Source organism: Acomys minous (genome assembly GCF_964271855.1).
Source record: "Acomys minous genome assembly, chromosome: 14".
Classification (NCBI taxonomy): Eukaryota; Metazoa; Chordata; class Mammalia; order Rodentia; family Muridae; genus Acomys; species Acomys minous.
The window spans coordinates 55,304,698-55,332,117 of record NC_140496.1 but is presented as its reverse complement, the minus strand read 5'-3'; the positions used below and the strand labels follow the sequence as shown (position 1 = coordinate 55,332,117).

The 27,420-nt window shown below is 45.4% G+C and overlaps 2 protein-coding genes across 5 annotated transcripts in view; both read right to left on the bottom strand.

Moving 5' to 3' along the window:
* Positions 1 to 210: 210 nt before the first annotated feature.
* On the bottom strand, positions 211 to 15,370 carry PRKAB2 (protein kinase AMP-activated non-catalytic subunit beta 2). 2 transcript variants are annotated; one of them, XM_084755738.1, is made up of 8 exons: positions 15,244 to 15,370; positions 14,847 to 15,024; positions 11,337 to 11,503; positions 10,000 to 10,093; positions 9,693 to 9,813; positions 6,989 to 7,122; positions 6,274 to 6,342; positions 211 to 3,674 (listed from the first exon to the last, which is right to left on the bottom strand). In XM_084755738.1, the coding sequence occupies exons 2-8, from the start codon at positions 14,997 to 14,999 to the stop codon at positions 3,597 to 3,599; spliced, it is 816 nt and encodes a 271-aa protein (XP_084611864.1). In that variant the 5' UTR covers positions 15,000 to 15,024; positions 15,244 to 15,370; the 3' UTR covers positions 211 to 3,596. The 2 variants fall into 2 exon arrangements, with proteins under 2 accessions (XP_084611864.1, XP_084611865.1); XM_084755739.1 differs by having other exon boundaries at positions 15,153 to 15,249.
* Positions 15,371 to 20,283: 4,913 nt separating this feature from the next.
* FMO5 (flavin containing dimethylaniline monoxygenase 5) overlaps positions 20,284 to 27,420 on the bottom strand; it is a 42,913-nt gene continuing 35,776 nt past the window's right edge. For all 3 annotated transcript variants that reach the window (XM_084757180.1, XM_084757181.1, XM_084757179.1), the window contains exons 8-9: positions 24,329 to 24,401; positions 20,284 to 22,441 (exon numbers count right to left, since the gene is read on the bottom strand). In XM_084757180.1, the coding sequence (XP_084613306.1) occupies positions 22,096 to 22,441; positions 24,329 to 24,401 (419 nt within the window). In that variant the 3' untranslated portion in view covers positions 20,284 to 22,095. The remainder of the gene's footprint in view (positions 22,442 to 24,328; positions 24,402 to 27,420) is intronic.

Here is a 27,420-nt window from a genome sequence, read left to right as displayed (position 1 = left end):
CAGAATTTAGGACAATTAACTGACCTTTGGCTGTCCTAACATGGTAGGCTGGGGAAAGGGCTCTACAGAGGGGAGCCAAAGATAGTCGACACCTGCCACGCACTTATGGTAGGTGTAACCCAACACCTACACATCCCTAATGTTAAGTATTTCATATCAATCTTGCTGCAAAGTTCTGAGCCACAAACAATTCAAATCAACTCCAACTAATATTGGAACTAATAATTTTATTTTGACTGAAGCTTGCTTACTTCAAAGCACTAGTGAAAAACACAAGCTGAGACAAGTCCAGCTTAAAATCCTGGAGGGTGGGAGGACATCCTACGAGCAACAGACTTGAGGTTTTGTTTTTTTGTTTTTTTCTTTCCTATAACTGAAAAAAGATTTGGCTTTTTACTCCAAACACTTATTATGTTCACCAAAGAAATCAGTCCTTCAGTCTCCAGTTGTGACTGTCACTTAAGGACAGACAAGTGCCTAGACCCAGAGGGTCCTAAAAGAGCCTTTTCTCTGCCAGGGCTCTGATCCGTGAGTAACTGGAGTCCCAAGCCCGACAGAAGGCAGCAAGAACTTGGCTTTGAGGATTAGTTATAACACATGAACAAAATACTTATCTCCTTGTAAGCCCCAAATCACAAGAATGTGAGGACGAAGTATCTCTGAGAAAGGAGTGAAAAGCATGCACAGACATGCGTGCATGTACACGCGGGGGCTATTGCATATTGTTTTGAGGTCAAACATTTTAAAAGCCCTGTTCCCCCACTTTCAGTTCACTTGACTTTAGCAGCATGCACGGTGTACTGACACCTTTCTAAAGGTTTATAATAAGATCCATTAGATCTACAAGGAACCAAAACCAAGGGGAGTGGGTGGGCCATGGTTCCTCTCAGAAACTCTGATTCTTCCTTCATACTTCCTACGTAAGAGGCCAGTGCTCTTGAAGCTGGCTGTGCCCTTCATGGGTGTGGCCTACAGTGGCTAAATCCTACTCAAGTCTAGGTTGACAGGAAGCTAATAACCATGGAGTCAAAGTTCTTTACACCATTGAGATCACAGACCTGTGTTTTTTTTGTACAGTGAAATCCAAGGACCCAGGTTGCGTCTGGCTTGTTTTTAAATAGGGTACCTTCAACTCCAAGGTACCAGATCCCTCAGTTTGCTGCTACCACGCCTCATCTCCGTCACTGCACTCTTTCCTCATAACCCTCACTCTACACTCCAGGACTTTAAGAGTCAGCCCTCCTTAAGGACTATTTTACTGCACCAACTTTGACTCTGCGAAATGCCCCATAGGTGAAGAGAAAAAGAAAAAAAAGTAAAATTTTAAAAGGCTACAATGTTTTCTCCTTGACTTATTTCTGTCCAACTTTTAGATGACAAACTGTCCATTAAAGTAATTAATAGAAAAGCAGTACCCTCCTGTGCCCCCTTTGCAGCGACGAGGGGTCAGCCGCACTGGCAAGTCACCAGCCAGACCCCCTCACTGTCTTGTCCACACCAGCTGGAATTTCAGGCTTGGCTAGAGATGACTCTGGGGAAACTGTCATTTCCAGAAGAGAAGGATCTACAGGTCACCAGCACCAAACTCTGTGCCACCACAGCCTTACCAGAGTCGCAGAAACCTCAGCCTGAGAGACTGCGGAACACTTTCCTAACCTGCTATTGCTACACCTGGGTGCAGCAAAACTGTACTGCACACAAACACAGCAGATGGTCCTTGCTCACGCTGTTAATGAGAAATGCAGTCACAACAAATCCCACTGTGTAGCAATCGAGACTGTGACTCCTCCTAGGTGGCCCACTTCTAAATTGGCACAGGGGCAGGGGGAGGGTGGAACCTTCTGTTATACCTGAAGAGCCTTAGAGTTGGTTATGACAGGATTAGACCTTAGTTTTCAAAATGGCACAGGATTGAGAAAGGCGACTAGACCGGAAAGGCTGTCCACAAAGGTCTCAGCTGAAGGCAGTGCCTGTTCCCACCACCTACCTGACAAGGTGTTTGGCAACCTGCATTCCCTGCTGAAAGCCCCCACATCTTCCTGCTTCACGCTTGTGAGCAGAGAGACCGGTGTGCAAAGAGGATGGCTGTGCCACCAATGTGTGGAAAGCCAGGAGGCAGCTCAACTGACCTGTAGGTCCCTTTCCGTGTGGCCGGTTCATCTCAGCAGACATAAAGCCTCTCGGACATAAACAGTGCTTAACATCTGACTTACATTTATCTGTAAAATGAAACTGTCAAGATACTTGGAAAAACTATTTTCCTTGACTCCTGAGTAGGCTGATCAGCCAGTGGTGATCAGCAACTCCATTCCATTGCCAAACATATTTACAAGGAGGAGGGGGGGAAAAAAAAAGGTCTTGTTAATATGGTGCAAAGAGCAGTGCTGCCCATGGCTGTGAACAGCTGGGGTAGTTCCTTGCCATATTCGTCTTTAAGGAAGGGAAATCTAGCATGTGCATCCAGTGAGCCTGCATGAGCTCGGGTCCAGACTAGAGCTTGGGCAACGGGTTACACATTGCTGGCCATATAAACCCAACGGTAAAATTGCCTAGGGTAGAGAAGAAGGTCTTAAGAACCATTTGTCAAAAGCCCAAGGTTTTAAAATAGCCTTTAAGATGAATAAATATGCTTTTTTTTTTTAATTAAGGAAAAATGCAGGCACATTTTCAGGGATGATAGATATGGAAGATTTCCCTCATCCCACACCTATCCTCAGACTGTCTGCTCTGATAAACAGACACTGGGAACAGCGCCAGGCCAGGCAGGAGACCTGTGGGTGTGTGCCACACAGCTAGCACACCAGGACCACGTGAAACACTAAGGTCTGCAATTCTACAAATACTGAGCCTTTTTAAAAAATAAATAGTAACACATTGGGACGGGCCTGTGCTGGGCTGAAACGGCGACCCTGAGACCTCAGTCTCTCAAGATGACTCTAATCCCACACACTGTTCAAAGAGGTTCCTCACCCAGTGAGTTTTGCACTACTCAGTCATGACTGAGATCTGAGGGAAGCTATTAAATAGGGTGCAGAAAATGAGGGCTCTTGTGGGACATCTAGTGTCATATAAAAACACAGACTGTGTCACATACTGTGGGGACACAGACTCAATCCATGCAAGGAAAGCTAACCTGCAACCAGGCAGCTGGAAGGAGGGCTGATGCTGCTGCCCCGTGGACACCAGGGCACAGCGGCAGAACCTCCACCGGACAAGGATCCTAAGAGTTTGCTCTTCTCTCACTTTAGGAAAAGAAGCTTCTGGCATGATTGTTTCCGCAGCCGCAGCTTCCCAGTCAGGCCCTGGTGACTACCCACAGGCAGAGAGAGAGCATACACAGCTGGGCCAGGAGGCTTCCAGGAACCTTCCTCTCATATGCATATATATGGTTTTGTGTTTTCTTAAAATAAACTCCATGAACTCATAAAGCTCTCACCTGCAGTCAAACGCAAAGCAGAGCACCCTACTCATGAGGCTCTGACACACACACACCAGCCTCAAAAACATCAGCCTGCCAGGCTCAGGGGAGACCGGCTTAGTCCAAAGGCGAGGGAAACGCTCCTCCAGAATTCTTGGAGGCAGGAGTGACGTCATCTTCAGATGGGCTTATAGAGCAGTGTGGTGACGTACTTCTTCTTGTAGCGATGGGTTGCACTAAGGACCATCACACTGTCCTGCAGGGAGAGAAGCACACACGGTTAATTCTGTAGCTTGGGTGGCTGCCAGCTCTTCCCAGCTAGGAGTCTTTCCCAGTCACTCACTGTCCTATTCTTCCCTGCTGTGATACAATACTCCAAGAAAAACAGCAGTAAGGGAGAAAGGTCTCTTTTGGCTCCCAGTTGTAGAGTACGGTCCACTGCACAAGGGAGGTCATGGCATCAGGAAGTTGAAGCAGTGGACCATGTGGCCCATGCTTTCCCCACTTTATCCAGTCCAGGATGCCCTGCCCAGGGAACGGTCTGCCTGCAATTAACATGGGTCTTCACATACCAGTTCAGGTATGTTTCCCCACAGGTATGCTGGACTAGTATCTCTGGTTGTCTTACGTTTTTTCATGTTGACAACACTAACCAACACTTTTACTTTTAAAGAGACAGCCTGAAATAAGAGAGGCTGGGTTGGCTGGCAAATGTAATTCAGTTGCACTCCGGTCCCTGTTTTCTTGTGAGACTGGTGGGGAGCCTTGAGGAAGCTATATAAGGGTCTCTAGGTCCCCCCGCCCCCCTTTGTAAAACATTTCATAAGAAAGGATGATAGCTACCATTAAAGAGGGTCTGATGAGTACAAGAGAATATCAGAAAAAGTGATGAAGAAATATCTATGTATCACTTTATTCCCTTCTCGCTTCAAATTATAATATTGGATTTAAGCCTAGCAAGAAAAAAAAGTGCTGGCAACCATTCCCACGACAAATTTTAGTTAAGAAAGGGAAGTGGTCTTTCTTGACGTTCATTTCTAAGTCGCTTACCACCAAGATGAACTCAAAACGCCCTTTCTGACCTGGAAAGAACTGTGGAATTTCCTATCCATCCTTAAAGGGAAGGAAGGCTTTCTCAGACTGACCCAATCTGCTGGGTCAGTTCTAAATGGCCATACAACTGAGAGAACCCAACATAAGCCAACCAATCAGGACTGCCACTTTATCACAAAGAGTACAACAGAGCAAAGGCACCACCTTCTAGGATGTTGTGGCATTTGGGCATGCCACAGAAGAGATGACAAGGGACACCAACCGACAGCCACAGAGCAGTCACAGAAGGCAAAACTGAGCCAAATCTCAGAGCACCCCAAAAGTCCAGCACAGAGACCAGCACAGCTTACTCTCTCCCTTCACCCTGTACTACCCCTGACAGAGCAGTGCCAGACGAGCAGCCTGGTTAGACTGCGCTGATACACAGCCTAACAAGATCCAACTGTGCTCAGGAGAGCTGTAGATTTGGGGAGCAGGGGAGAGAAAGGCACCCATGAGAAGCCCTGCATGATGACAGACAGGAAGGGGCACCAGTGAGGGTTGAGAGGACTGGACCTCGGTCCTGTCTTACACTTACTGGCAATCTGACCTTCTGAGTCTTAGTTTCTTTATCTATAAAACAGGGGTTAAAAATAACACTTACCTCTCAAGGTTACTGTAAAAGTGAAATTCAGCGCATCAGGATCTTATGTACAACCGCACAAGCTATTAAAGTCAACTCTCTCAGTGATTTCCCTGCTCCAGCTGATATGAGCAGCTCACAGGGGAGCTGCTGGAGTCACCCTGGATGCTCTTCTTCAGAGTCTCCCCTCAACCTGAAGGCTCACCAGCTCCTCCAAGCAGCTCTCACTCAAGTCAGCCTGGACCACACACCTTTATGCCAACAGTCAAGCCACAGACATTAGAACCACAGAGAAACTAAGGACTGTAGGGCAGGAGTGGGAAAGACGGGGAGCATCTGGTCACCCCGACTCCCTACTGAGAGATGGGAACACTTGGGTTTACAGAAGTAGGACATCTTAAGGCAGCTTGACTGCCCACTTTTAAAAAGCCAAGCTTTACTGTCGGATTCAAGCATTCATTGAAGGATGCTAAGCCTGATTTTCTGCAAACGGAATCCAACAAGAAAGCCAAACTTGAGCAAACAGATGGTATAGAGGGTCCGGCCACCCAAGGAACCTGGGAAGCAGAAAGGTCCCCATCACTGGCAGTTCAGCTGTAAGGCGGACCAGAGACTGAGGTTTGCAACCCAAAAGCCCCCGAGGTAAGAAAAGACAGCTCTTTTATAATCCAACCACCAGTGCCAATCGTAGCTTTAAAAGCAGTAGTGACTCTCACCTAGAGTCCCAGTAGGATGTCCTCCCCTCTGTCCCACTTTCCTGGTAAGTGAAGACTTTCATGGGACATATCCCTTGGGCTAGTGTCCAGATATAAGTGAGTATATACCATTTGACTCTTTCTGCTTCTGGGTTAACTCACTCATTATGATCATTTCTAGTTCAACTTGGTGGCACTCAGAGGAAGGATAGCAGGCTACCAAGAAGAGACTTGATACTCTATGAGCATATACAGGGGGAGGAAGTCCCCCTCAGTCACAGTCATAGGGGAGGGGAGTAAGGGGAAAATGGGAGGGAGGGAGGAATGGGAGGATACAAGGGATGGGATAACAATTGAGATGTAATATGAATAAATTAATAATAATGATAAAAAGCAGTAGCGAGAGAGTTCCCACTGAGGAGCATGAGTGACCCTCACCCGTCCTTCCACCCAGGAGGCTGCTGAAGACCAGGGCCACCACTTACCTTGATGGACAGTGCATAGAGATGGTTTAGCATAACATGATTGGGCTCCGGAAGTAAGGCTGGGTCACACTAGGAGAAAAGATACCCCCACCCCACCCCCAGGAGAGATTAAAGGCAGACCAAACAAACAGCTTCCTCTTCCTCTGAACTCTCTGGGACTGTCAAGAACTCTGAATAGGTGTACACTTTGCGTCCCACAAGTCACGCATTCTCAGACCATAAGATCTGGAAAAAAAAAATCTTCAGAAATGCTAGGCCCCCAACCAACACCTGCCAATTTTCCTTAAGAGAGTGAAAACAAAAAAACTTGTTTACAAATATAGATGGTTTGGGTTAAAAGGGCAAAAGCAGTCTTCCTGGGCTCTATCAACTAAGTGAAATAGAAATAGAAAGCGTAAGGCGCTGTGACTGTTTTTTTATCCCCCAGTGTCAGGACTCCTTATCTTATGTTGGGATGGAAGTCATAACAGACATCGCCTCTACCCCAGTTTGGTTCTGATTTTACCAGAAACAGAGACAACTACGAGCTCTGCTAAGTCATAGTTCGGTCTGGGAACGGGGATTTGGTTCTGCCGCGCAGCTGATATGCACACGCCTTTAGAGCCTTAGTTACGACACATCCGGTGTCGTGATTCCAGCCCCAGGGTTAACTGCAGTTGGCCTTGATGGTCCTAGAGATGCCTAGACACTCCAACAACCTGCTCAGGATACTCACTGAAATATTAGTGTCCTTGTTAAGGATAACTTGGAGCAGGTGAGGGGGCAGGATCGGTGGGGATTTGAATCTCTCTTCAGATCGAAACGCATACATTTCTTGACCATAAGGCCCTGGGGGTGAGCTGGACAGGTCTGAAAAATAGTTGTGCAAACGTGAAGGAAAGTTGAAGGGTTAGTAAGAAGGCACAGGGAAAGCTCTCAGCACACAGCCATTCCTCTTAAATGTAGTACAAGTCCTGGACAGTAGGGACGGAGCCTACAGGGCCTGGAACCGTGATGAAGGAAAGAGAGGTCTGAGTCATCCTGAGCATGGACCAGGAAGCTTCCCAGCAAGGCAACATTATGTAAGGGAGAGATGCGAGGTCAGGTCCTGGGCTCCAGGAAACTGACTCCATTTGTCAGCCTTGGACAGATCCCCTTTATAACGGTCAGTGTCCTCTGTATCCTCCATAAGATAAAAACCTTCCTAATCCACAACGCTTTTGAGGAAATCAGAGTGGGAGCAGATATGACAATGTTTTGTGAACTCAACATGAAGAGATTTCTTCCTTTCTTTTTTTTCCCCCTGTCAAAGCAACAGGGATGTTATACACTCTAGTCTACAGTGATTACAGAAGACAGGACCAAACGGAGCCGTAGTCAAGGAAGTGCAAATGTGCCCCACAATAAGGTACCACATTTTGTACTCGCTAGGATGGCTGCCACTGAAACAGCAAGTACTGGCAAAAAAAAAAAAAGAAAAAAGAAATGTGGAGAAACAGGAAGCTTCAAACTACAGTATTCCCATTGCTGGCAGAAATGTACAGCAGTGTAGACACTTTGGAAAACAGTTAAACTTTGTGAGCCAGGAATTACATTACAGGGAGTAACACCTAAGATAAAATATAAGTCCCCACAAAAACCTGCACACTGAGTGCTCATAAGCAATACTTATAAGAGGGCCAAAGACGAAACAAAATCCAAATGTCTGTCAACAATGGACGGAGAACCAGAAAGGAAAGAACTGTCACACTGTGGACATCTACTCAGCCACACACAGAAGCGCAGGACTGGTAATGTTTCAATAAGGACAAGCCCTGGAAGCCAGCTAAGTGAAAGAAGCCACGCAGCGTGCATTTATATGAACTGCCCAGGACAGGCAGATACACACAGCAGAGGCTCCCTGATGGACAGAGGGCAGAGAGAGCCGAAGGGAACCGGGGCAGTCTTTCTTTGGTTGACAGTGGTTTTAAAACTCAATGTGGATATTTAAATAATAACCAAAAAGTGGATAAACTGTAAAATTTGAAAAGATGTGTTTCATGGTACCTGGATTATACTTTAAAAATGAAAAGCATTCAGTTTAAACCTTACAAAAAGCAAATCAACTATTTTTATTGTTTTGAATTTTTTAAATTTTATAGTTCCAGAGAAAATACTTTAGTAATAGTCTATTTTAATAACTCAGATTTGCTTTAATATATAAAGCAAAAGGGAAGAAGTAGAAACAATGCAGTGTTATTAAGCAAAGCCTCAAAAATATACGGGACAGGAAAATTTTCAAAGCGCTTTCAGTTGTTTTGGTCACATTATCCACAAAACACTCCTGGGGAAATAACATAAAATAATTTTCACATGTTGTCCATTATACTAAAAACTACAAGTTAGGCATTGAAGAGTCACACACATGACCACACCCAGTATCTGCATGTTCCTAATAAATGAGTTCTTACACCACTGGGTTAGGAAGCCGGGTGAACCCAAACATGTTTTAGCTCTCCCACTACATAATTATGATTGCCTGTCGTTTGCGATCACAGTGTAATCACAGTCTTAGTGGCCTCAGAATTTAAACCTCTTAAGATCATTGCCCTTCCCACCAGTGAGGATGCTCACATTAACTTCCTGAGTTTATACACTGAGACGTACTTTCTAACTAGCTACTCACTATGCCGTGGACCACTGGTCCCCAGTCCTGGAGACTCTGCCATCATGACCGGCGCACAATCGCACGACTAGTAGCAGAGGCAGGCTTTGCACACGAGCGACTGTCTGCGAAGTGGAGAAACGTGTGCATTTCTCCTGGCGGACACCTCTCCCATCACACAGTAACAAGTTAGTGTGCAGAACGTGCTTCTGCTACTAGAGTGAGCAAGCACTGATAGAGACCTTGGGGGGTGTGGTGTGACACAAAACAGAAGCACATGTGACTCTCTTCACACACACCCGCCTCCCCCCCCCCCATGGAGAGCAGCTTTTGGGTTTGCTTTTCTTCTCACACTCCCTCACTCCCTCAGTGACAATTACAACTGTAGGCTCTCGTGAAATCACAATTGCCAGCTGAGCTCTCAAACTAGCTGGTTCAGGTTACTAAGACAAACTAGCCACATCCAGCCTTTACCAGGTAATATGGCCAGATGCTCAAAGTGTGAAATCTTACTGGAAACTGCTTTTGAAATCACAGGCTACTGGTGGGTTAAAGGTAAAATGGGAAACAATGGCTCAGAGTAAGTAAGGCAGACACCACACCATGGGATTTGTGCAGGAGTGGTGTGTGTGTGTGTGTGTGTGTGTGTGTGTGTGTGTGTGTGTGTGTGTGTGTAAGTAATTATACCACCCTCGAGAAGACATAAAAATACAAAATAAGACATGAAATCACTTTGGGGAAGAAATATGCTTTGTAAGACAAGGCATAGCAAGAGAAAGCGATAGTATAAAATTACCTCGGCACGATGTCTCAGAGCTTTCCATAGAATCTAACTTTAAAGCATCGAATACTTCAAAGTCGGATTTCTTGACATGAATCAAATTATTAATTGTGCCAAGCTGGCTGGTAACGACAGGCTGTAACAGTGAGCAAAATTAATCAATTAATTATTATCGATTGCCTTTTCAAATCCATCTCTTCACCCAACCTCTCCTCTACACTTTTATGAAAAGCCTCTAGTGCGGAGAGGGCTGTTGCCCACTGCTCCGGAGGGCAGGGAGTCAGTAAGACCACTGAGGCTCCCCTGCAGATCAAGGCCTCACCTCTGACGGATCGTGAGCCCACTGTCCATCTACAAAGAACTTGTACTGGTGCTCTCCCTCTGGAAGATCCAGGATGGCCACAAAGTCGTTATGACTAGGGAAGAGAACAGACGGTCGGACGACAGAATGTAAAAGGTAACAGGCGATGATGGTGCCACCCCGTGACCCTCCACACTCCTGAGCTATCACAGCCCCTGTGTGCACCTCAACCCCATACAAATCCATTCTCACTTTCAGCATCACTCAGGACATGTACTTGTCACCTTCTCCCAGTAATTTTGTTCTAACCGGTGTGTGTGTGTGTGTGTGTATGTGTGTATGTGTGTATGTGTGTGTGTGTGTATATGTGTGTGTATGGGGCGGGGGATATTGAAACTACTTTGTTCCTGCAGAATGGATTTCTCAGGGCTCGGGAGATGGGCTCAGCCACTTAAGAGTGCTCTTTGTGAGCTTGAGGCCCCGAGTGTGAATTCCCAGTATCCGTGTAAAAGCTGGCCATGGCTACACACGCCTGTGACTGCAGCGTTGTCGGGGCAGAGAGAAGCTGAGCCTGAGAAACTGCTGGCCAGTGGAGCTAGTTGAAATGGAGAAATTGTGCTTCCGTGAGAATGCCCCAAGAAAACAAGGCTGAAAGCCAGGGAGGAAGAGCCCTGGGTCTTGCTGTGGCCTCCGCATGCACACATGTCTGCATATATATGTATATACATGTACATACACATTACACACATAGCACAGAATCCTCATAGTATGAATTAGGTAAAGACAGGTTTCAGTGGGAAATATTTCAGGGGATTGTTCCCATAGTTTGGCAAGACTTTTCTGAGAAAAGACCTAATATACAGAGGGCCACTCTGACAACCCCTTAAATCGTTCGCTGTTGCTTTGCCAGCAATAAACTGGCATTATACCTAGAATGCCACAATGTAGTTTGCTTTGATACAGAAACTGAACAGGAATGAACTAGTTCCGGACCTCCTCCAGACACTAAATGGCTTGAGAAGCACACACGAACAGCGCTGTTAGAATCTGCTCCCTAGCCCAGGCCCAGTCTCTCCCCTGAGAAAGGGTACCAGGTGCTTATTCCTGCATTCAGGAGACTCGACAGAGACCAGAGACACCTGTCCTCATCTCTTTTTTTTTTTCTTTTTTTTACTTTTTATTTATTTATCATGTATACAGTACTCTGCTTGCATGTACTCCTGCAAGCCAGAAGAGGGCGCCATATCACATTACAGATGGTTATGAGCCACCATGTGGGTGCTGGGAATTGAACTCAGGACCTTTGGAAGAGCAGGCGGCGCTCTTAACCACTGAGCCATCTCTCCAGCCCCCCTCACCTCTTAATCAGAGGGATCTTGGTGCTCCAGTTGTTGAAGGACCCAGAGATGAAGACCTCCTTGCCTCCTTCAGACCAGCGGATGACAGTGGGCCGGGCCTGCTGCGTGGGTTTCACAGAGTCATCCAGGTCCTGCTGCCAAGGCACAAACTCTTTGTCCCCCGGGAGCTGTAAGAGGGAGCAGGTCATCCCTAAGATAAATTGTCACCTGAGGGTTTTTAAGAGGTCAGTTTCCCTCGGGGTATATGAGGTCCTAGGCCTCAACTAGAGACAGACACCCCAAATTCAGCAACTATGACAGAATTTGAACAAACTATAGGAAAGAACTAATAGAGGCTCCAAAACGGTCAGATGGCCTCTGTTCAAGCACTGCGCACTCTGCAGAGCTCGTTCTTGTGGAACCCTTGGATCACCCTTCAAAAAGGCAACAAACCCTTCCAAACCCTCCCTCCATATCACCAGCTTAACCTGTATGCAGGCAATTAGGATACACTTCTGAGCATCTCTTAGAAAAGTACACACACACACACACACACACACACACACACACACACACATGAATATATGAAAGTTCTTTAAAAGAAAATCAAGCCATGTATATGTTTTTCAGAGACAACCTGTTCTCAACTGTCAACTGCAATTAAACTAAAATTCCTAAGTAATCAACAACACTGTTTTAGCTACTCGGTTATACAACGGGACATTAAAAATGTAAGGGCTAGAGACATATTTCAGTGTAGAGAGTTTCATTTCTAGCACCATCATCCATCAATTGACGCAAATTCTGAGGCCAGACCACTGCTTCGGTCCGGCTGAAGCCTCAGGAGGATGAGTGACCCTGGAGCTCCAGGGGCCCAAGAGGAGAAGCAGCTTCCTTGAGCATCCGCTGTGAAGCGGGCTTTAAAGGGTTCTGAGGAAAATTAACTCCTTAGTCCCTTTCCCTTGCCATCCTTTCGGACAGGCGTGGGCAAACTGCAGTTTGCATAGCTTTTGTTTGGAGACAGCCACTCATTTGTTTACCACCTACAGCTTTCTGCTACCATGTAGATCCGGGGAACTAAGACAGACTGTGTGAGCCACAGAGTCTAAATTATTTATTATTTGGCCTTTTACAGAAAAAAAATTTTCTAATCTCTACTTTTGATTGGCTTCACTGACTGTATGGTACCAAGTCCAACATTACAAACAAAATCATGAGGGTTGGAGTAAGAAAAGAGTAGCTTATTTATGTGGGATTTTCCGAGCTTTTCCCAAAATGAAACAGTTTACCTTCTGTTCTGCCTCTGGACAGTCTTTAACACTACAGTACAAGTACAAGCCAGAGCAAATGGAGAAAGAAAATGAAGGACTTTTACATTATTCAGGGGACTAGATGAGACAGAACTTTGGCCTCCATAGTCTCAAAATAATGCACCGAGGCTGACAGTTGCATTAGGAATGTTTACATATGCCTAAAACAGCCCTCAGATTCTGGTTCCTCCATAGGATTCTGGCAACAAATGCTTGAAAAGTAACAATGTTGTAATTACATTACAATGAACAGCAACAATAAAAACCTCTGAAACAGCTGCAGTCACAGGTGTGAGCCACTATCCTATCAGCTCTAAGAAGATGAACCTTCTGAGGTACCCACTAAAAGGTTAGAACTACTATTTGTTGAGCTGTTTGACCTCTGTTTCAGAATGGTGGGGAGGGGAGTGGCCTGGAGCGCTCACTCATGACCTTTCAGCGCCTTTAAATGGGGCGACATAGCCACAGTTCATTATTACACTGTTCCAGTTTATGAATGTGTCAGATTTCCCATGAGGTTTTTAAAGCAATGTTGGGAGGATCCTAATGTACAAACAAGATTGAGAGCCACTGAGTAAGGCTACTACAAAGCCTGACCTTTGAAGCAAAGATGCCCCCTGCCCGCCAACACTGTTCTTAATCAATTACTTTTACGACTGAGGAGTTTCGGTTTAGAATGTGAGAGCTCCAAACTATTAATATGCCTGGGCTTTGGAGCAAAGCCTTCCTTCCACTTGTGACATGACATTTCTGTGGTAGGAGCGAAGACAGCTGACTAGCAGAAAGACTGTTTGCTTGAGTTCAGCCTTCAGGAATCAGCAGCTAACCAGCAATTCTGCCTAAGGTCTGCAGATGTTTAAGGAAGCTCAGCGGGGAGGGTATGGGGACTAGAAAGTTCTCGGTCTGGGTGCGGCATGGGTGATTGCTTAAGCTACTTCTCTCACTTCACCAGCGGGCAAGCTGTGAGGGAGAACGATGATCCAAAAGAGGCCCAAATTCACACAGGGCAGCCTGGCTCCTATTCAGGACACCAATTACTGCAGTCACAGTGTGACTGTACCCAAATCCTGAGTCATCAATGTAGGAATGAGCAAAAATACACGGCCTGTCACCCTGGGTAAGCTCTGGAGACGAAAATCCAGGCTGAATACAGGGCCCAAATGATGAGGAAGTCCTAAAGGGGGTGGAGGGTGGGGGGGGGAGGGGGAGGAAATGGCTCTCACGCTTCTAACGATGCTCTCAATCAGGATCCAAGAAAAGAAGGCGTATAACCCAAATTTCATGTACCGTCACAGTGGTAAATAGAACTCTATTTACTATCCTAAGCCTCAGTTCAGGGGTGAGTGATAAAGCAATAAATGTCAAATGCTTCCCAATCCTCTCCAATGCTCCGGTTTTTCTTTTTCACTCCAGACAGCCTACCAGGAGAAATTAAATGTATTTAATGCTGACATTTCTGAAAGTGATTTGGAACATTAGGGTAGCAATTACACCGCTGTCAGCTCCATCTGCCTCTGACCGAAAGTGGGCTCAGGCTGAAAGTCCTTGGAATTAAGTAAGGAGTTAAGGGAAGTAAACTTGCTCTCCCGCAAAGCTCAGCCAGGTGTGCAAAACTCACAGCTACGGTCGCCACGTTAAACAAACCAAAAACAAAACAAAACAAAACAAAACAAAACAAAAAAACTGAGCCATTACCCAGATGATGCCCTGTATTAGTCCCCAGGCTAGGCGAAAGTATTCAAGTCTCCAAGTGATTGTTGCTCAGAACCACGCAAAGGGAGAAGAGGGGTGCCAAGCACCCAAGAGAAAGCAAGAACGATCCCTATACAAAGGCATTTTCAGCGAAGAGAAATTCATCTAGCTATCTTGAGGAAAATGTGAGAAATTGAGCCTATACCAACAGCTCAGACAACGCGCCCTCCCAAGTTTCCGCGCGCGCTCACAACCTATGCGTTCAGCAAGCTCTACAAAAGGGCAGCCTGTACGCAGAACCAAGAATGGGGTGGGCAGGGGATGGGTCTCTGGTGCCAGTCCTTAAAAGACTTGGCCGACAGATTACTCAGAGCAGCAGGAAAACAACTCCGCGCCTCTATCCTAATTTGAGGTAGAACCTAGGAGGAATTAGCATCCAACACCTCTGTCCGCGGAAAAGCCTTTTAATGATGATGATGATGATGATGAACCAAAAAGGGCGGAGCAGCCGGCAGCCCGCCTACCTCACCTTGGAGTCGGGCAGGCTGAAGACGCTGGGGTCGTCGGTGCTCCCCACCATAATCTTGTGCTCCTTGCCTGGGCCATGGCCGCCGCCCTCAGCTCGCGCAGCCTTGGCACCGTGGCGCTCCCCGGACACCCGCTCGCTGGTGGTGTTTCCCATGGCTGCAGCTCGAGTCGGGGGCAACCTGCAACGGGGACCAACACCGGGCGGGGAACACCCCCGCGGCCGCGTCAGGAGCGCCCCGGCCCCGCCCCTACGCCCGGGAAGGGAATCCCCGCCGCAGGAGCCCGCTCCCGGGGTCCCCTCCCTTACCCGCTTCGGGGAACGCCTCAACTCGGGAACCCGCTCCAGGAGCCCCAGCTGCCCCCACAGCCCTGGCCCCGCAGATCCCCACGCTGCTCACCTCCGGCGATGCGCTCTGGGCTCTGGGGCAGAACGCACGCCGGCTGTTCGGCGTACAAGGAGACCAATAAAGTTATTGAAATTGAAGCCACACCCCAAACCAGGGATCCGGGTTTCCTCCTAAAATGGCTACAAGGCGGCGGACACGGCCCCGCCTCTGCCCCTGGCCCCGCCCACCGCCCTCGCGTCCCGCCCCCTGCGCTCCAGCCCCGCCCCCTCGTCAGCCTTGGTCCTCTCTAGCCACCAGCCCCGGCTTCTATGGTGGGTGCGTGCGCACCTCCAGCTTGGGGCGGGACCCAGGGTGGGGTCGGGATTGGGGCTGGGAGTGGCTCGCCTAGGGGCTGGGAACAGCCCACCAGACACCATCTTTTCCTAAGTAGTTTGTCTAATCATGGATCACCGGCTTGTTGGAAAGGCCGAATCCGAGGCCTCCTCATGCCCTAGGTACAGAATTAGAATCTGCACTTTAACACGATCACCTTACACTGCTTGATGGTGTTGGAGAGCAGATCCACATTTAAATGGTTTTCATATGCGGCTTACACATCTACCAAGCAACCTCTTTTTAGTTGTCCCTGGAGGCATAAAATAAAGGGAGGAGCAGAGAACTGACTAGACACGTAAGGTGTGACTGGCAGGTACTGCAGAAGGCTTGCTTAAATGTGGTGCCCGGCTCATTCTAGTGGCGTTTTCTGTGATTAGCTGTGTGGATGCATGCATACAGCTAATAAAGAAGTTTAGTCAAGGAGGTAACAAAGGAGTTAAGAGTGTTATGCCCAAATTTTGAAAGACTCCCCGAACAGACCACCCAAGAGCCGAGTCCAAATGCAATGACAAGGAAGTCTTTATTGCAGGTTCGAGCCCGGGCCACCCTTCCCATGCACTGGCACAGCAGATGCAGGGAAGTGGCCTCGAGTCTCAATTGAGATGGGTTTTTATAGGTTTTAGACAAAGACATGGGTTTTACAGTATACGATTGGATGACACTTGGGCAGAAAAGCTGTAAGCTGGGAGTTACAAGTCTTGGTGTTTCGTGATTGATTGGGTAATAGTGTAGGGGCAAGTTGGCCTATGGAAAAGATTGGTTGAAGCAGTCATGGGGCGTTAGGAACTTTGGCCTGGCTTCTCCTAATTGGTTGTTACTATGTGCCAGACCACCTGCTGGTCAGCCTGACCAACAGAGAATATATTTGGACTTTCCCAAGGGGAGCTGATTGTGTTGCTAGGGGTTGTTTTTCTGTTTGGACTAGTTTGTGGTTTTCCTGGAATCTGGGTTCAACCTTTGGCTAGGTTTAACACAGAATGGAATTTCTTTTTCAAAATGGAGTTTGTCTGGTCCTTTCACAGAGCACATGCTAAGGCTGGGAATATACTGTTGCCCTAGTGACCTGAAGCCAGTAGGCTAGGAAGTGAAGGCGAGACAGGCTCATGAGAGTGAGATGTGTGCCCCTGAGATTCCAGTGGCCTTGCGGTTATTAGCACTGACAGTGTCTTAGACACAGTCAAGGGCGTAGAGTGGTGAGATGAGGTAGACCATAAAGCCATCGGAGTAAGAAACTCAGAGGGGAGCGTGGAGAGATGGCTCAGTGGTTAATACACTCATTACTCATTTAGAGGACCCCAGTTTGGTTCTCAGAACCCACAAGGTGACTCACAACCATCTGTTCCAACAGGCAAAATACTCATATATAGATAAATATTTTAAAGTAAGTTATAGAACAGAATAGTAAGATGGCAAAGAGGGTTGGATTGATTTCCTTCCTCCTTAATAAAACTTTTTTTTTCTTTGGTTTTTTTCAAGACAGGGTTTCTCTGTGTGGCCTTAACTGTCCTGAACTCACTTTGTAGACCAGGCTGGCCTTGAACTCACAGCCATCCTCCTGCCTCTGCCTCCCTGACTGCTGGGATTAAAGGTATGGGCCACCATGCCCCACCTTCTGTAATAAAACTTTAACCTTGGGATACTGTCCGTCTCCGCAGAGATGCATTTCATAGCCTCCCTGATAGGTAGATAGGTGGAAATGTTACATAGAGCCTCTATGCAATCTTTCTCCATTTCTCTTTCCTTGTGTGTAGGATGCCCACAGGATGGCTAGAGTGCCAGCTGCCATCCTGACCCATGAGGCAGCCAAAAGCAATGGAATAGAAAAAGGAACTGTTGGAAAGGCTCTGCTGTTTGAAGCTGCAGACTACCCAGCCCACATAGCCATTCTGAGCTCGCTGTTAGGTGCAGGACTCCCTCTCCCCAGCAGGGCCTCCGGCTCTCTGCCTGACCTCCTCTGGAGAGTGTCTTCAGACATAGATGCCCCTGACCACATCTGATATGTGGCCTTTGACACAGCTTCCTGCTAGCTCACCCCTCCCTGCACCTATAGGATAAATAGGTACTGTGTTCCCATTCATACCACATGCAAATCAAGCATCTTACCTATGTTATTTTAAGAAGTCTTGACCTTATACCGCCAAAGCTCGTACCATAATTATCCATCACAGGAAACAAAATTGCCGTAGTAAGTTAAATCATGCTTTACTACAGGAACATAATCTGAGCAGAATTGAAGAAACAGTAACTTAAATAAATGGTCTCAGCCTATATTCTTTTTTTAAAAAAATATTTATTTGTATTTTATGCATTAATAGTGCTTTTGCCTGCATGTATACATGTGTACCATACACATGCAGTACCAGTGGGGGCCGAAAGAGGGAGTCAGATAGGCCAGAGTTGGAGTAGTGAATCACTGTTAATTCTGGGAACCCACGTCCTCTGCAAGAGCAGCAAGTGCTCTTAACCGCCGAGCCATCTTCAGACCCAACTATGCAATCTCTGTCAGAGAAATTTCTAGTATACTGTAGTTCAGGTCAAACTCTGAACTTAAAAACAAAACAGCAACCCAAACAAACAAACAAACAAACAAACTCTTTTACAACACCGTTAGTTTTAAGTTGCTAAGATGACACAGAGTCTCTGGATGCCCCACACCCAGTTTTCCTGGGAACATTGTCACTGTGGTGCATTTATCAATTTTACACCAATATTGACACACCACTTTTTAGGCAGAGTGTTAATAATCCTTCCGTTTTTATGTCATGTCCTTTTCTCTTCTTCAATTCTCAGAAGGGATACTTCCTCCCTCAAGGCCCCGCTATACTAGAAAGTCTTCTCAGACTTGCTTTTCATGTCACCAACAAGTCCAAGATAGTAAGGTATTTGTAGATCATCCTGAGGTTGCCTGGTTACTCGTGGCTAGCCTGGGCTATCATCTGAAGAGGAACACAACAGAGGTCATGCCTTGGGTACAACTACCAGTATGACTGCCATTGCCTGTGCTGATGTGGACCACCTGGCTGAGGTAGTCTGGCCGGTTTTTCCTCTGCAGTTGTCCCTCACCCTCTCCCACAGTAGGCTTCTGAAGGGCGTTGGTCTGTGCAGTACTCACCCCCTCCCACAGTAGGCTTCTGAAGGGCGTTGGTCTATGCAGTACTCATTTAAGAGAGTTTTGCTTCATTTCCTAGAGGGGTAAGTACATAACTTATTTGGAATCCTGTGTGGGAGTTTACCTATCCTGTCCCACTAATGTTTTCAATCATTTATTTATGACAGTGTGGACTCGGGATCTTTATGTTTCATGTTATAACCCAATACTAGGTTATTTATTGCTCAAATGTTTTTTGCCAATTTGGCCACTGGGGCCACTTTGAAATGACATCAATGCCCCTTTGACATGTACTATTCAGCCCTTTCAGTCCACTTCTTGTTTTGTTTTGTTGGTTTTGGTTTTGGTTTTCTTTCTTTCTTTCTTTTTTTATTGATTGTCCATGATTTAAATGTCATGCACCACATTCCCACGCATCTCCCCATCCCCTCATAGCCACCCTCTGCCCTTGCAACCTCCCCTCATCAAAATAAAACAAACAAACAAACAAAAATCCTGTCACGGAAGCTATAGCATATCACGAAGTACAGCCTTTTGCCTACACATGTTTACTTTCAAATGTTCATTGTGATGAGTCATGGGTCTGGTTTGAGGCCTACACCATCATTACCGGATCCACACTGGGACTGCTCTCTGATATACAGTTGTTGCCATGTGTCATGGAGCGTCTTAAGCTTTGGGTCTGCAGGACTGGCCCCTTCACATGTTCCAGTAGATCATGCATGGGGTAGATGTTCAGGTGAGGCCGACTCAGAGCCCTGGATCCGGGCCTGGAAGTAGCTTAGTGAGTCAGCCTGCCAGCTCTCCTGCTCCCACGTCCTCAGGGCAGGGCCAGCTCTCCTGCCAGTTTTTGTTTTTCAAGGAAGGGTTTTTCTGTGTAGCCTTGGCTGTCCTGGAACTCCCTCTGTAACCAGGATGGCCTTGAACTCACAGAGATCCATCTGCCTCTGCTTCCCAAGTGCTGGGATTAAAGGTGTGCACTACCGCTGCTTGGCAGTCTACTTCTTTATTCTGTGGTGTTATAAGAATACATTTTTGGGTCATTAGATTTATCATAGTTGGGGAAGTGGTGTGATTTTATACCATGTCCAGAAGAGCAAACCTGTAACCCGACGAGCCAGCACATGTTCGTCAGCAGCTTTGCTGTACATCATCTTTGTTTTACATCTTCACTTGTTTTAAGTTCAATATCCCAGTTTTTTTTTTTAAGATTTATTTATTATGTATACAGCGTTCTGCCTGTATGTGCCTGCACACCAGAAGAGGGCACCAGATCTTATTATAGATGGTTGTGAGCCACCAAGTAGATACTGGGAATTGAACTCAGGACCTTTGGAAGAGCAGCCAGTGCTCTTAACCTCTGAGCCATCTCTCCAGCCCCAATGGCCTAGTTTTACCTTCAGCTTTGGTTTAGAAATCGATGATGCTCTTGTAGTTTTACATATCCTAAGCAGAATGAGAGGGTCAAGTCAATTTAAAACTACATGCTTTAAAAGAAGCCTGTGGTATTAGTGTTGGTAAGTAGAGAAGACATTCCTGGAGGTATAGTGCGTCAACACCTTTACACACTGAACGAGAGCAACTTCACATTGTCAAAGAAGAAATGGTAAGATGTGAGGATTCAATTTATTTTTCGAACAAAAGCAATCTTCAGATTAAAAAAATCCCAGATTCATTTTCATAATTACAAACATCCCATCTCTAAAGGATTGGGGTAAGAAAAAGACCCGAGAAACCACGGCAGGGATCAGTGTTTACATTTGCAGAAGGCACACTGGGTGAGATGTTAGGCAGCTGTCCACATGCATATGATGGGTCGGAAGTCTCCCATATCTGCTCATGTGTATGCGCCTGATTCTAAAGCTGCTCTTTCAGCTGACCAAATTATCCCCCGCCTTAATGATTGGCAGCAGCCCATTTGCAGACAGGCTACACAGCAGTTATTTCTGAATTTCTGAAGGTGCACTGCCTGGCTCACCCAGTACCTATCCTTAAGGAGTTCAGGGCACCTGGCAGCTGATGCTTCTTAAGTTCTGCAGGTCAGTTCAGTTCCTGTTTTTCTGAACTACACTGTAGCACACAAGAAGAGCTGGTCTAGGCAGAATGTCCCTAGGTAATATTAACTCTAACTTAAGACAAAAAATAACCTCATTGATTGTTATTATGTAGACACTGAAGGAAGGACAGGGCTGGAGAGAGGGAAAACTAATCACCCTTGTAGATGCCACCTCCACAGCTGGCATTTACTTATTTCCTTGGCTAACATCTTATTGGATCCTAACACAAGCACTTACAGATAAAGCCAGGCTGGCTAACTAAAACTGCCAAATCAACCTGTTGGAAGATGGCAAATTACTTCAATGACTTTTAAACCTAGAGAGCAATTTCTTTTCCTGTCTTGTGTGTATGGTTTGTTGTTGTTGTTGCGTGAGACAAGTTCTCACTATGCAAGCCTGGTTGGCCTGGAACTCACTACATAGACTAGGCTGGCCTTGAACTTGTGGCGATCCTTCACTTCGAACTCCAAAGTTCTGGAATGACAGGCATGTGCCACTGTGTTCAGTCTAGCAGTTCTTTTTGTTTTGTTTTGTTTTCTTTTTAAGGAAAATAAAAGCAGGGGATAGGGTGGTGGCTTGGTGAGTAAGAATGCTTGCTGTGAAAGCAAAAGGACCTGAGTTCAAATCCCCAGCACCCATGTTAAAGATGGGCATATTCAGCTATAATAGCAAAAAACAAAAATTAACCTGGTAGACAATGAATCGTATTGGAAGAGTTCTATGAAGTCAGCCATTTATTAGGCTGATTTAGGGAATGACATCTTATTTCATAAACACCAATGAGCATTCATTAAGCATGTGCCACATGTTGGAACTTAGCGAATGGCACATTTTCTGCTTGGCCATGCAATATCCTCACTGTATTAATCATGAAGGCATCAGTTCCTCACTATCTGCACCCTTGTTCTTGGGCTTGCTGCCCTCAGCACTAAATGCGTTCTGTGGAAATTCTTGAAATAGGAATGTTGGCTCTGCTTACAAGGTCAACTTGTAGCCAGTATGTGCTTGATAATGTGAGCAGTCTTTTCAAGATGTGCTATTACACAGACATCTAGGTGTGCAAGATTAGAAACACGACAGATTCAAGCATTAAGAGCATCCTGCAGATGGCACATAAAGATGACGGAAGAGGACCTGTGCTCGTGGTCTGGGAATTACCAGAAGGAAAAAGTGGAGGCTCAAGAGAGGGAGGAAGAGGAATTAATAAACGAAAACCCAGTATCAGAGAAGGAAGAACAAGAAAGATTAATGATTAAGGGAGGGGTGGAGGAGGGAGGCAGGCAGAGCGTGGTGGGGCTCTGTACAGTGTGAAGCTGAGTGTTCGGGCTTGTCAGGGGCTGCTGGAACACCGTGATGCCACATCTAAAAATAAGCCAGGGCTACAGCAAAGAGAGCAAAGGCTAACATGAGGACACGGATTGTCGTTGTTGAAGCCCCAGCATCACTCTTTTCAACCACTCTTGTCATCAGAGGCTTTCGTATACGATCTTCTGTGGTGAGAATAGTTTTTCGGGCTCCTGCCCACTTTCCAGGGCCCTGTAGGCGATACTGAACCGGAGTACAGGGTCCCAGTAGTAACTGTAATGCCAGCTTGGGGTCAGTGAAGGCCAGAGACAGGAGGTTGGGCCTGACACCCACCAATTCTGCAATCTCTTCCATGGTGTCTATATAATCTCCCTGGATGGTGTGTCGCTGGCTGTCCACATACCTAAAGCAGAGAAGAGAGAAGTCCCAGGCTATCAGCAATTCAGCCAAACTGCCAGTCAATTAAGCAGCCAGTCGGAACCTTAGAGTCTGTGGAACTGATATTGTGCTAAGAGATGGGGCATTTGTTACCTTCCTTAAGGATTTTATGATGCACTGGAGTCTATAATGCATAGACACTATGCTCAAGAAGATCTGAAAGTGTGTAAGCCTTCAGGTAAATATTCCGGGTTGTATGCAAAATGGAAATGTAGAGACAAGGTAGATAAGAGAGCTGTGGCTAACAGACCCTTGAAGGATAAAGCTGCAGTGAGAACAAAGGAGGGATGGTAAAGCGAGGCACCAACACACTGAAAGAGTGAGGAGGGAATGGGCACGGAATATAGGCACGGGGTATCTGGGTGTTGCCTACAGCAGTGGGAATGGATATGGGGAGGCAGATGCAGAGGATGCGATGCTATGTGCCAAGGTTAGTGGGGTGCACAGAATAGGGCTTCTCTGGACTAATGCTGGGTTGGAAAGCTTGAGAAGATGAGAGAGTATGACATCCTTCAAGAGTAACAGGTCCTCTAGATGGAGCTAGATGGGGTGGTTATACCAAACATAGTAACTAATGTATATACATATACATATAATAAATATATTATGTGGTACAATATATTATGTGGTATATATATATATGTACACACACATATATATATGATGTATGTATGTATGTATGTATGTATGTATGTATGTATGTATACGGACAAAGGAGGTCTGGAGAGTGAATGGAAACCAGCTTTTTGCTCCGTGATGGATGTAAAAGAATAGCGAGAGGGAATAAGAAAACAGTTCAAGCCAAGCTAACTAAGATTGAGGAATTCAAAATGAAGGACAGAAACAAATGATAGGAAATAAATTTGAGTAGAACTGGTGGGACAGAATGGCAGAGGGACTCTCGGATGAGCATTTACTGAAATGAGACTAGATCTTGGAAAAGAAGATACAGGGAAAAACTTGGGAGCTTGGCTTCCTGGGTGCTCCAGTGGCTCGAACTTTGTGGGCATGCATTCATGTACCCCATAGTTGGACGTTAGAGCTTAGCATTCACAAAGGTTCAAGAAAAAGAAACCACTAAAACATTGCCAGGGTTGTCGCAAGCAGTGAATCATCTCCACGTATATGAAATGCTAAATATGGGCACAAAATTGACCCTCAAAATAAGGTAAGCAGTGTCCCCTGGGACTGTACACAGTCAGAAGGTCGTTAGAAAGTAAGCCAAAGGAAAAAGCATAGGGAAGTTGAAATAAAATAGTTTAGTGGCCCCACAAAAGGGAGAGACAACACTCCAAGAAGAGTGTTCGGAAGTGTCAGTGAGAGGACGACCGGAAGTGAGTCACCGGAAGTGAGTCGTGGAAGCCCTCCAAGAGAGCAGCTTCAGGGGTGCCCAGGGAGTTAAAATGCAGGGGCTTTGGGGGTGGGGAGCGAAGGATCAGAGCACAGGACCCACCAACCCCAGTGACCTGCACACCTTCAGCAGTGAGCCGGAGGGACACAGAGCCCCTGTAGGACAGCTGTTAGCCCCTAAAGATAGGGGAGCGTTTTCTAGTATAATCCCTTCTTTCATCTGGCAGCACGGCCTGCATGTAAGTAATCCTCACCAATATGCCCCATGTTCCCTTGGTTTGTTTTTCCTCCTCAACTTTTTTAAGGCCCTAAACATAGCCTTTAAACATAGCTTGCCTCTCCTTCCTCAGCCACATGGAAACACAGGTGCTATAATCCCCTCTGATGCCACAGTAATAATCGAAGCCCTTAAGCCCACACATGGGAGCTAAGCACAGCACAACATCCTTCTTACTGAGAAATACGTAAAGTATCCATATGTCTTCCTGGGAGAATTTCTTACCTTTTTGCCATATTCTCTTGAGTCTTGTTTATATCTGCCAACATTTCACTTTGGGAGGGCAGTTTCTTTAGCCCTGAAGAAAATAAAATTAAAAAAAAAAAGTTTTAGTTACTTCTATTCTGCCTTGTCCTTGAAAGACATTTCTAAATTATGTTGTTTACTTTTGAGATTATAATACAATTACATTTCTTCCTCCTTTTTCCTCCCTTCAAACCATCTTCTTCACCCCTTCTTGTTCTCTTTCAAATTTATGGCCTCTTTTTTCATTTATTATATATATATATAAATATATATGTAAATATATTTATATATATATAAAACATATATCTTCCTAACTATAACCTGCTCAGTCTGTTTAATGTTACCCCCATGCATGTTTTTAGGGCTAACTAATTGGTATTGCAAAACCAACTGGTGTCCTCCTCCCCGGGGAAGACTGTCACTCCTGCTCTCAGCATTTCTTAATTGCTATAGCTCTTTGTGTAGGGTTGACGTCTCATCGCCTTTCCCCCTCTCCTTGGCTTGTCTATTATTGCTTCTTGTTCAGCTCGTGCTTAGACAGCCATGTTGGTGAGACTTTGTGGGTGTAGCCTCGGACATTACTAGGAACTACAATATCACAGAAAACTCCCGGATCCTCCTGCTGTTACAATCTTTCCACTTCCTTTTCTGGAATGTTCCTTGAGCCTTAGATATGAAAGTTGTTTTGTAGATGTATCTGTTGAAAGTGGGTTCGACAGCTGTTGACATTATGTTCTTGTGGACTGTGTGCAGTTTACCTTTGCTCATTCAAATGCTGATTTATCTACCTCACTATCTGGTTTCAACCTGGACATTGTGATATTTATTCTAAGTATCTCCCGTCTCAAGTTTGTGTAAACATGTCACAATTTGTTCTCTGTATTGCCAATAAAAACCAACTAGCCAACGCTGAACAATAACAGAGAATAGGATGGGACATCCTGGTGAGTCAGTCGGGTAGGGGGATAAAAATAAGGAAAGAGAGGATGGAGCCATGAAGAGAAGACCAGGAGGAATGAGCTGGACCTAGATATGAGTAAAAAGCAAGTATAAAGTGGGAAATCAGAATGGGTGGAAACTGTACTAGCATAGAGGTTTAGGATTGAGTAATTATTGTGCAGCATTGTGCTATAGGCTAATAAAATAGACCCTAGTCTCTCTTCATGGTTATTTGGGTATAAAGCTGGTTAAGGAGTAACTGCTGGTTTCACTAAAATAATAATCCAACTAAACATTAATGATTTTTCAGCACACAGCTTTGTATTTCCTTGGAAGGCATTTGCTTTTCTCTGATGACCAACTGATTCCCAAATGTGGTCTTCCAATTGGGAAATGAAATGTGGATGTGAGGAAGTGATAAATGACCTAAAAAGCCAGTAAGAACTGAGGCACGAGATCAAAGTACAAGGGAGTGGGAGACAGACCTGCACCGGCACTGACATCTTGTAATAAAGTTTTTATACTTCAAAGAACAGAGGAGGCAAAAGATCCACCATGGTCCTTTATGCTGAAGGCCCATGGACAGTAAGCTCCGCCGCCTGAGTTCTGTTATTTGGTCAAAGCTAAGACCAAGGGCAACCCATAATACTCAGTCTTCACAAGTAAGTTTAAGCTCTGATGCTTAAACAGTTCCAAAAGTAAGAATTTGGTAGCAATTAGACAAAGCCCAAATAGTATTTAAGCCAAAATAAGTCTAGATCAAGCAGGCATCTTCATGGGCAAGCAGACACTAAGCACTACTTCATAAAAATCTGAAACATTTCATTTTAGATAGAAACAGGTCTTAGCTAATGCGATATTCTCCTCTATCACAAGCAGCTGTCTCACTTCTCCTGAAACATCTCTGGTCATGGAGACCTTCTCTAGTCTGAGGACATGGCATAGTGGTTCAGCTGCACTAGTTGCCTGAACATCCTTCGTAGTAACCTTCAAATCTGCGTCTATGCAACTCAAAACACTGAGCCCAACCCTGCCTCTGGAGGGAGGGTTGAGTTTCAACACTTGTTGGGTCTTGAAACAAGGAGCGATTTTTTTTTTTAAGTCATTTCATTATTAGATTAATCCTAAGTCCCTGGATAATGGGTTTCCCATTCTCTGCCATCTTGGTGGCTTCCCTTTTACAAGCACACGAAAGTAACTCTCCTAGTCATCTCTCTAAAGGTGGGACACAGAAGACCCCATGTGCCCTCTCACTTGAGCCATGGAAATTTCCCCTTATAGATCAGCAAGGAGACACTGCCGTGGCTCAGGTTTCAGTTACAGGTCTTCAGGGTGTTTAAGAAACTCACCTGAAGAGCTGGTTTCCAAGTTATTGCTCATAGTTTAACCAAAAGTTTTATTTTTAGTAACTCAACACATTATGGAGGAAGAGGCCTATTTCCTGGCTGAGACATAGCCAGTTCATTTTTAAAGATTCTATAGATGAGACAGGCAAAAATGTATAGAATAATCTGATGTGGTTCTTTCTTAATTCATCACCTCTATTCTTATTTAAGCATTCCCGTGTTTGAGCATAATTTTAAAAATCGTATTTAAATTTTGCTGGTCCAGTGTACTCAAATGGCATATGACTCACTGGACAGAACTGGAAGAAAATGAGAAATGATAGAAATTGGGAAATTGGATCAACCAAGAGAAAATTTTCAGTAGGAAGAGAAACCTATAATTGGAACAAAAACTCTGAACGTTTTAAACAGTTTTTAACAGTAATAAATTGTACTGTTATGCCATATGAAGAACCTTAACGGGTTCTCTCTGTCTTGCAATCCCTTACATCATCTTCCCACCCAACAGATAGCCAAGTGGATTTTTTCAATTTTCCTTGGATTCCTCACTATTCCAGAGCACACCTGTTTTATCTTGAAATGTACTGGCTGAAAGGAAAAGGTGTTTTTCAAGTTGTTCTTGTTAAACTGATATTATTCAGCCCTCAAAATTTCACTCCATGGTCTGTCTTGACCCTTTAAAGCAAGGCTGAGTACATCTACTTCTTCTTTGGACCATCCATCTGAGTTTTTTTTTAAAGATTTATTTATTGTGTATACAGTATGACCAGATCACGTTATAGATGG

Excerpts from the sequence above, each read along its gene's own strand:
- PRKAB2 (XM_084755738.1), bottom strand. The coding sequence starts at position 14,999 with ATGGGAAACACCACCAGCGAGCGGGTGTCCGGGGAGCGCCACGGTGCC. Across the intron at positions 10,094-11,336 it reads AAGATCCCTCTGATTAAGAG|TCATAACGACTTTGTGGCCA; the intron begins GTGAGGGGGGCT and ends TCTCTTCCCTAG. Across the intron at positions 7,123-9,692 it reads CTCTGAGACATCGTGCCGAG|ACCTGTCCAGCTCACCCCCA; the intron begins GTAATTTTATAC and ends ACTATTTTTCAG.